Source organism: Nicotiana sylvestris, chromosome 3 (genome assembly GCF_000393655.2).
Source record: "Nicotiana sylvestris chromosome 3, ASM39365v2, whole genome shotgun sequence".
NCBI lineage: Eukaryota > Viridiplantae > Streptophyta > Magnoliopsida > Solanales > Solanaceae > Nicotiana > Nicotiana sylvestris.
The window spans coordinates 143,502,697-143,512,638 of NC_091059.1; the positions used below are offsets into that span (position 1 = coordinate 143,502,697).

At 39.5% G+C, this 9,942-nt stretch overlaps 1 protein-coding gene across 1 annotated transcript; it reads right to left on the reverse strand.

The window, feature by feature from the left end:
* Positions 1–749: 749 nt before the first annotated feature.
* Positions 750–2,032, reverse strand: LOC138888117 (uncharacterized). The gene is made up of 2 exons (XM_070169930.1): positions 1,427–2,032; positions 750–1,229 (listed from the first exon to the last, which is right to left on the reverse strand). The coding sequence occupies exons 1-2, from the start codon at positions 2,030–2,032 to the stop codon at positions 750–752; spliced, it is 1,086 nt and encodes a 361-aa protein (XP_070026031.1).
* Positions 2,033–9,942: the final 7,910 nt, after the last annotated feature.

Below are 9,942 nucleotides of genomic sequence, written 5' to 3' on the forward strand. Positions count from 1 at the left end.
GATGATGAGATATTTAGAGAAATTGCGAAGTACTGTGATGATTATGATGGTGGTGATGATTGTTAGTGTTTGTAATCCTTTTTTATGTTTTAATGTTGTATTTTTTTGTTTACTTCAGCCTAGAGAGCTGAAGTTTTTAAGTTCATTTTGTATAACTCCAGCCCTGAGAGCTGATGTTTTTGTTTGTACTTTGTGTGTTGTTCTCATCTCTTTTTGTATCAATGTAATTCTCATCCTCTTTCTTCTTAGCTTTCTATTGCATTATCCTTGTTATTTGTTGGTATTTGGTTTATACTTCTTAGTTGGTTTTTATGTTTAGTTTTTGTAATTCTTTTTTATGTTTTTATGCTGTGCTTTTTTGTTTACTTCAGCATATTCATTAATGAATATGCTGAAGTTATTAAGTTCATTTTCTATAACTTCAGCTTAGAGATGCTAGAGATTTTGTTTGTACATGCCTTTCTTTTGTGTGTTGTACGCGTATGTGTGTGTGAGTGTGTGTATGTATGTGTGTGAGTGTGTTAAGGATATGTATTTCACATACTGTAACCTAAAGTTTTTTCTCGCAGAAGTCATTGCGTACTTTTTTAAAATGCAACCAAACTTGTAAGCCTGCGCAACAAAAATGAGTGATTTGTACTTTAGCAGTATATAAAATAGTCCAAGAGCTTCTTCTTTTTTTATTCCTATGAAAAAATCACATTTCAAATATGTCATACAATAATGAAAGTCTAAATTCAGACCAAGGATTATTGAAGGTTGGAGTATTTTTCAGTGTGTTTCTTTGAATATGGATGAGGTGCTGGAGAAGACAAGCAAGTTGTTATGTTATGCCCAACTTGTTTACATCGACTGCATTTGGTAGACTTGAATGGTACTGATTCAGTCATAGGTATATGCCTCTTCTTTTGTCTTCTTCCTTGTAAAATCTCTACATCGGGAGGTTTTGTGATCTCAAATTGTACATTTTGTGGTATATCCCATAATTTTTTATCTCCCACGGTATTCACATGTCCTTCATATGTTTTCAACCATGTTTCCTTTGAATACCAATTTGAGTAGTAATTAGATTTCTGCAGATATCTCTTATTAATAGCAGCAATTGCATGTGGACAGGGCAATTCATCAAGTTGGAATTCCAGGCAGTCACAAGTTCTCTTCTTTAAGTGCACAATGAATTCGATTCCTTCACTATTTATTCTGAACAACATTGAATCAAGGTTGAACACCTAACAAGGAATAAAAAATTAAGACAAACTATATTAGTGTATTGTTGCTTCAAAAAGAAAAAGTATGAATTTTTTTAAATGTAAGCAGTAAATCACTGCAACAGATATAAAAAGCTAAAGTTAATAAATATACTTAGAAGCATTTTACAAGCAAAGTCCATCTTCTTAGTCATCTCTTCTTCTGCCCATATTGATACCCTATGAAAAGTTTCATTTGTCTTTTTTCTCCGTTCGTAAAACCACTCTCCTAACTTTTCTTGGATGAAATCTAACATTCTTAAAATAGGCATTTCTCTCCCTTTTAGTAAAACGGAATTCATTGATTCTACCATGTTTGTTGTTAGCATATCATAACGTCGTCGTGGGAACCACGATCGTGCCCATCTCTCTGGAGGCTCTTCCATTATGTAATTGTATGTTTTCTTGTCAATACTTTTGAGTTGGGACATTAACTGATTAAAATCTTCACGTTTGTATGACCTTGTAGCACTTTGAAAAAGATTTATTACCGTGGCTTTTGCATGTTGTTGCTTTAAATTTCTCTCAAAGTGATAGAGGCAGATACCATGGTGAGCTTCAGGAAAAACTTTTCTAATCCCATTTGTAATCGATTGGTTTCTATCTAATAAGAAAACCAATTCACGACGGATTTGAATTGCTTTTCTCATTTCCCCGAAAAACCAAATGTATGCCTCATTGTTTTCTGATTCTGCTACACCAAAACATAGAGGAAAGATTTGATTGTTTGCATCCTTTGATACAACAACAAATAGAACACCACGATATTTGGACTTTAAAAACATTGCATCTACTGCAATAACGGGTCTACAGTAGGACCAACCAGCTACTTAGGCCGCAGGAGCAAAGAACATGTAAGCAAATCTGTACAGTGAAACACAAAAAAAAAAACAAATCATAAGGTGTGAAGTTTTTCAGATAGGAACATTTGAAACTTCAGGCTAACGGTTACCTATTCTGCGCATCTCTTTTTATGTTTGTGTACGTTCCTGGGTTTTTGCACACCATCATGTAAAGGTATGAATGAAGAATCTGATAGTTTTCTTCAGGTGACCCCCTTATGCAAGCAACAACTTTTTGAATAGCACGCCATGCCTTGTGATAACCAATGTCAATTCCAAATTTCTTTTTCATTTCATTTTCTACAAAGGCTGGTGTAACCTCTATCTTTTTGTCTCGAACATGTTCTATAATTTGTTCACTTATAAAATTTGATGTAGCATACTTCTGATCTGATTTTCTTGCATCAACCGAGCATTCATAGATGTTATGATATTTTATCACCCTGAATAGTGTTGAATTTTTTATTCTAGTAGCACGTACATTCCAACCACATTTGTCCACGATGCATTTCAGCTCGTATCTCTTTGAACATGATCTAACAGCAGTGAATTCAACTTTCTGGTTTATCTCCAAGCTACAGAAAAATTTAGTCATGTTTTGTTTGTTCTCAAAAATTGATCCAACTCTTACTTTCTCAGGCAACACATCGTGCCTAAGTATTTTACATGGTGGAGATTCTTTCAGCTGTTTCCTCACCCTTTTTCTTGATTTCTGATAAGCACAAGAACTTTCAGCAATTTCTTCAATTCTATCTGATGTTATCGGTATATTCTCCATGTTTACTTCATCTTTATTGTTGCTTATCATTGCAGAAGGTAACAAAAAGATTTGTTGGATTGTGTGTAGGTTGTCAATTTGCATTATTAGATGTCCTTCTTCTTCTTGGTCATCAACAAGCTGGTTTGAATTTATTGGAGGAGGGGGTAATTGTTGCAGCATTATATATTCTGAAGCAGCTGTAATGTTAAAAGGTTGTAGCTCGTTGTCTACTTCTATTATTGGCTGTCCTACTTCATGTTCAAAAGGTTCTGAATCTATCGCATATGCAAGAGATTGTTTGAATGCTGCAGATTCTGAAGGTTGTATTTTTTCGATGATGAAATGACAATTCTTGTAGAGTGAATCAGTTGTAAGCAAATGTATACATGTACTGAGTTCTTCATCTGAAGTTACAAGCATTCCTTTGCTTGTATTTAGTTTGATATCAAACCATACTTTTATTGCATATCTGATTGAATCAATATTTGCAACTTCTCTAATTTTCTTCAGGAAAGTATTGAATGATATGTGCTTATTAAGTAGAACAAGTTTTGTATCATGATCCAAGTATTTGAAATCAGGAGTTCCCATTGAAAGTTATAACAATGCAAATCGAACTCATCCTGCTTCATTTTTAGTGGCAAGTATTAGGAAAGTGAACAAAAGAATTTTTAGGTTGTTTATGCTGAAGTTTTTATGAATGAACTAAATTACTTAGGCATCTTCTGCTGAAATTTTTTGGAAAAAGATGTATGACATAATTAATGAATGTTGCACAGAAAACTTTAGCTTATTAAGTGCAGAATTTTTTAGAAATAAGCTTAATAACTTTAGTATATCAGCTGAAGTTTTTTTTAAAAAAGCTGTATGACAGGGATTCATGAATGCAGGGACAACAACTTCAACTCTTAAGTGCTGAAGATTTTAGAAACGTACTAAATAACTTCAGCAAGAGGAAAATAGACAGTGCAGGAGGAAAACTTCAGCTCCTCTTGCTGAAGTTTTTAAATATTAACTAAAAAACTTCAGCACTTATGCCGAAATTTTTTGTGCATTATGAAATTTTAATTGATGTTTTATTTTTTTGGTATGAAGTTTTTCCAAAAAATAATAATAAAATACATAGGGCAGGAGAAAAACTTCAGCTCCATTAGCCGAAGTTTTTACAGATTAACTAAAAAACTTCAGCACCTGTGCCGAGATTTTTTGTGCAATATGAAATTTTAATTGATGTTTTATTTTTTTTACCCAGTGTAATAGGAAAACTTCAGTTTTTAAATAATAACAAAAAAACTTCAGCACCTATGCCGAAGTTTTTTGTGCATATGTGTTTTAAATATTAAAACACTCATATAATGTTTTAATATACTTTTTTAGCATATTTGTCAGATTAGAATGTTAGAATTCATCGTCAAACAGATTTAGAATGCAAATTAAGCATATCAGTGAAGTTCGTCAAACAACTTCAATCAATCAATCAGAAAACATATAATTCAAAAACTATTTTGAATTCTGGAGACGAATTTGAATACTTACAATGTATTTGAATTTGAATTTAGAACTTGAATCTGGTTGTGAGAGGCGATCTCAGGAGAGACAAACTGATGGAGGAGATACGGAGGAGATCTGAAATTTGAATTTGGGTATGCTTGATGCAACTTTTTATATTTTTTGGAAGGGGTATAATGGTCATATTATTATGGATTTTTTGTTAGTTGGTTACGAAATCAATAGTTTTTAAAAATAGGGTATAGGTTAAAAGGTGGCATAAAAATAGGTGTGACGACCGGCCAGTTGTCTCATGAGTTACCGCTCCGTTTTCCTCCATTTCAGCTTCTTTATGCTTCGTTATCCATGTTTTATGTGATCGGGTTGATTAGTTTGAGTTCGGAGAGGATTTTGGTAAGAAATGAGACACTTAGTCTCTTTTAAGAAGGCTTAAGTTGGAAAAGTCAACTGGATATTGACTTATGTGTTAGAGGGATCGGATGTGAGTTCTGATGGTTCAATTAGCTTCGGGAGGTGATTTGTGACTTAGGAGCGCGATCGGAATGGGTTTTGGAGTTGTAGAGAAGATTTAGGCTTGAATTGGCGAAATTGATATTTGGCAATTTTTGGTTGATAGGCGAGATTTTGATATAGGGGTCGGAATGGAATTCCGAGAGTTTCAATAGCTTCGTTGTATCATTTGGGATGTGTGTGCAAAATTTCAGGTCATTCGGACGTGATTTGATAGACGTTTTGATCGAAAGCATAATTTAAGAGTTCTTGGAGTTCTTAGGCTTGAATCCTAAGTTAAATTAATGATTTGATATTGTTTTAAGCATTCCAAAGTGTTAAACAAGTTTGAACGATGTCATGGGATGTGTTGTTACAATTAGTTTGAAGTTTCGGGGGTCCCGGGATGTTTTAGGCCGAAAATCATAGCTGCAGCAGGTCCAGGAGGGTTGCAGGCCCCAGAACTCACCCACGTGGTCCGCACAAAAATAAGTGCACCCGCGGTGAGTGCAGTGCGAACCGCACAAAAGCGGCCGTGGTAGGCATCACGCGGACCGCACAAAAGTGGGCGCGGCCGCGGTGAAGAAACGTTCCGCTGGTCCTACTTTGGAAGCTCATATCTTTTGAACTACAAGGAATTTTGAGATGATTCAAAAACGAAAGTTGTATCCCTTCGTGTCTAGTTTTCAGAAAGGTAAAGATATCGCAATCTGGACATCAGTAGAGAAAGTTATGGCCAAAATACTAAAGCCTATCACTGCAGAGGAAGGCTTGTGCGGCCGCGGTTGTTTTTGCGCGGATCGCGGTCGATTTAATGCGGCCCGTGATGGCTGAAATCTGAGGGGTACTCTATAAATACGAGGTTTTGGATTTTATTTAATATTTTGACCTAGAGAGCTCGTATTTTGACGATATTTCGAAGGTTTTTCAAGAAATTCATCGGTGTAAGTGATTTTAACTCAGATTTGGCTAGAGTACATGAATCTATCACTGAATTCATCATTTAATTCGTGATATGGATGGAATTTGGGAAGAAAATTGTGAAACCTTTCAAAAATATAAAACGATGATTTGAGGGACCAAATGATATCGGAATTGGATAATTTTAGTATGGTTAGACTCGTGAGAGTATAAGGATTCTAGTTTTGTGAATTTGGTCAAATTTCGAGATGTGGGCCCGGGGCTCGGGTTTTGGTAATTTCGGGAATAATGCCCTTTGTTGATTGTTTTCGCTTGGGATTTGTTCCCTTAGCATATTGTGACATATTCGTTCTGATTTTTGGATAGATTTGACGCACGTGGAGGCTGATTTGAGGGGCAAAGGCGTCGCGAGCTAGAGATTTCGCCGGTTCGAGGTGAGTAATGAATGTAAATGATGTACTGAGGGTTTGAAACCCCGGATTTGTACATCGTAGTGCTATATTAAGGTGAGACACGCGCTTGACGATGAGCGCGAGTCGTTTACTATTGGGGATTGTGACTTGGTCCGTCCCGAGTGATGCTTCATCTGCGTATTTGATTAAAGCTTATTTGTTATCATTATTATTTGGACTGATTGTCATATTTGGGCATCTTGCCAATTCTTTGAACCCTCCGGGGAGTTTATTTACTATTTTCTCACTGTTTGACTTACTACTTGAACTCAGTCGTACCGTTTTCTACTGTCTTACAACTCAACCACTTTTATTCGATTTTTGAAACTAAAAGATATATTAAATGATGTTTTGGGATGAGAACTACTATTTTACTATTGCCCGAGGGGCTTATATGATTTCGGGACTAAGTACGGCTAAGGGCCAAATGTGAGGATACTATGGGATCGGGCTGCGCGCCGCAACAGTGATATACTGATATTGATATGAGGCCGAGGGCCTAGATTTGATGCCACGAGATGGATTGATATTGCGCTTGGGCCGCAAGGGGCCCCTCCCGGAGTCTGCACACCCCCAGTGAGTGTCGTCGACGATAAATAAATGGAGCGGGTTGTACGCCGCAGCAGGTACTATAGGGTACCGTTCTATGTGTTGATTTCTCTTTATATGTCTGTCACTTAACTGCTTATTTGTTGTAGTATTTCTACATTTCGCTTCCATTGGTTTATTACTCTCATATTACTTGTTTTTAAACTGCCGCAATATAGATTACTCTGTGTTTTCCGTGATTTCTTATTCTCAGTCATTATTTATGCTTATTACTCACTGGGTCGGAGTACTCACATTACTCCCTGCACCTTGCGTGCAGATCCAGGTGCATCTGAAGCTGAGTGAGGATTATTTTAGTTGAGCAGCACATATCCCGGAGCATCGAGGTAGATGTATGGCGCCCGCAGCCCTGATCTCTCCATTCTATCCTTGTTATTAATTAGTATTCCCTAGATGTACATGTATTAGGTTGTTAAACTTGCACTAGAGGCTCGAGACTTGTGACACCAGATCTGTATGGGCTATGTAGTGGTATTATCATCTGAATTTACGCATATTTAACTCGTTGTCTTAAACTCTTATTGGAGTAATTTAGCAATTTAACTGTGTTAGCTGATAATGATTTTATAATAAAACAGAAAGGGTTTTTAGTTGGCCAGGCTTTCCTAGCAGTGTGTTGGGCGCCATCACGACCGGGGTTATATAGGTTACATAGGTTACATAGGTCTCGCAAGTCATGAGCCGGTTTAGTAGAGTCTCGCGGATCGGTACGGAGACGTCTGTATTTATCCTCGAGAGGCTGCAGAACCTTTAGGAAAAACATCACATTCTTGAAATTCTTGTCGTGCGACTTTGTTGATCCGAGAACTAAACTTCTGTATTCCATTCTCTCAAAGATGGTGAGGATGCGAGCTACCGGACGAGGTGGACGACCACCAGTGCCACTAACTGAGACCACTAGAGGCTAGGGGCGTGTTCGTGGAAGGGGCAAAGCAGCGAGGGCAGCACCTGCAGATCCACCAGCTGCCCTAGCTCCGGATCAGGCTCCAGTTACGGATGCTCCAGCAGCACCAGTTGTGCCCATCATGATTCCGGGTCTCAGGAGGCCTTGGCCCATATCTTATCAGTTTTCACTGGCCTGGCTCAGGCAGTTTCAGCCACTACCGCAACAACTACCTCACAGGCCGGGAGAGGCAATCAGACCCCCGCTGCTCGCACACCTGAGCAGGTAGTGCAGGGACTACAGACGCCGGGGCACCTCCAGCTCAGCCGGTTGTACCAATTCAGGAGTTCATAGTACCAGCTATGCCGGACGATGAGCAACGTCGTCTTGAGAGGTTTGGTAGGCTCCAGCCTCCGTCGTTTAGTGGTGCTGAGGGCGAGGATGCCTAGGGTTTTCTTGACAAGTGTCAGCGGATGCTACGTACAACAGGTATTCTTGAGTCTAGTGGTGTGGCATTTACCACCTTTCATTTCTCGGGGGCTGCCTTTACTTGGTGGGAGGATTTTGAGAGGCATAGGCCAGTTTGTGCATCACCCCTTTCTTGGCAGCAGTTCTCCGCTCTCTTCTTAGAGAAGTATGTACCGCAGTCCCGTAGAGAGGAGATGCGTAGGCAGTTTGAGTGGTTGACGCAGGGGGGTATGACTGTGACCCAATATGAGATGAGGTTTTCTAAGTTGGCTCGTCATGCCATTTGGATGATTTCGACAGATCGTGAGAGGATCAGGATATTTGTGGATGGCCTTAATTACCATCTCCGTATTCTGATGACTAGAAAGAGAGTATTGAGTGCTACATTCGAGGAGGTGGTTGATATCGATCGTGAGATTGAGATGGTTCGCCGTCGGGAGCGAGAGGAGAGGGAGGCCAAGAGGCCTCGAGGATCGGGCAGTTACAGTGGTGCTCCTTCGAGAGGCCAGTTCCAACATGGTGCATGTCGTTCTTTCAGGCCTGCTCATTCGGCCCGTCCAGAGTATTGTGGGGCATCTTCCGGTCGTGGTTATCATGGTCTCAGCACGGCCAGCCTTCACTCAGCGCCCTTCCAGCTCAGAGTTCGTCTCATGCCCCATCAGCTCAGGGTTCTTCTGCGCCGAGTGCATCAGCTAGTCACTCTGGTGCGAGGGGTTCCCTTCAGTCCCCATCTCCAGCACCAGGTAGTTGTTATGAGTGAGGAGAGTTTGGACATATGAGGAGGCGGTGCCCTCAACTTCGTGATGGTTAGCCTCCGCAGAAGGGTCAGCCCTCGACTTCTGCTCCAGTTACTTCACCACCTGCCCAGCCATCTAGGGGTGGAGGTTAGGCAGCCAAGGGTCACCCCAGAGGGGGAGGTCGATCCGGCGGTAGCCAGGCTCGTTTCTATGCTATTCCAGGTAGGACAGATGCTATTGGTTCAGACGCTGTCATTACAGGTGTTACACCTCCTTTTTCACCTACACCCCGGAAAGGGGTATATAAGGGAGTTTTCCAATTAAAGGACAATCGAAACGGGATTTATTATTTAATTCAGAGTCGCCACTTGGGAGATTTATGGTGTCCCAAGTCACCGGTTGAATCCCGAGTCGAGGAAAAGATAAACTCTATATTACAGTCCGCGAACCAGAAATCTGGATAAGGAATTCTGTTAACCCGGGAGAAGGTGTTAGGCATTACCGAGTTCCGTGGTTCTAGCACGGTCGCTCAACTGTCATATTCGGCTTATTTATCTGATTTTAATTCATATTGAACCTATGTGCAAATTTAAACTTTTTACCGCTTTTATTATTATTATTATTTTTTAACGAGAATTGCAACATCGTGAAAACATATCTCGAACCACGTCACATCAATGCACCCGTGGTTATTGACTCATTTCGACTCCGTTAAGATTTGGATTTGGGTCACGTAAATGTGCACCCGAGTTTAGGGAGGTAATGTTATTAAAAGCGCGCCTAAAGTGACTAACGCGTTATTATGTTGGGGAAGGCCATGAAATTTGCTAAACGGCGCATCTCGAATTCTATATATTCATTATAACGATTTAAGAGGACCCCACAATTTATGCATTTGTTTTGATCGGCGAGGCCCATCTCATGTGTTTTTAAGAGGGCAAACCTAAAAGCAACTATGATTCTCTACTTTATTTGTCTTTAAAAAAATCCTAATTTATTCACTGAGATTATCCAGATTATTCAAA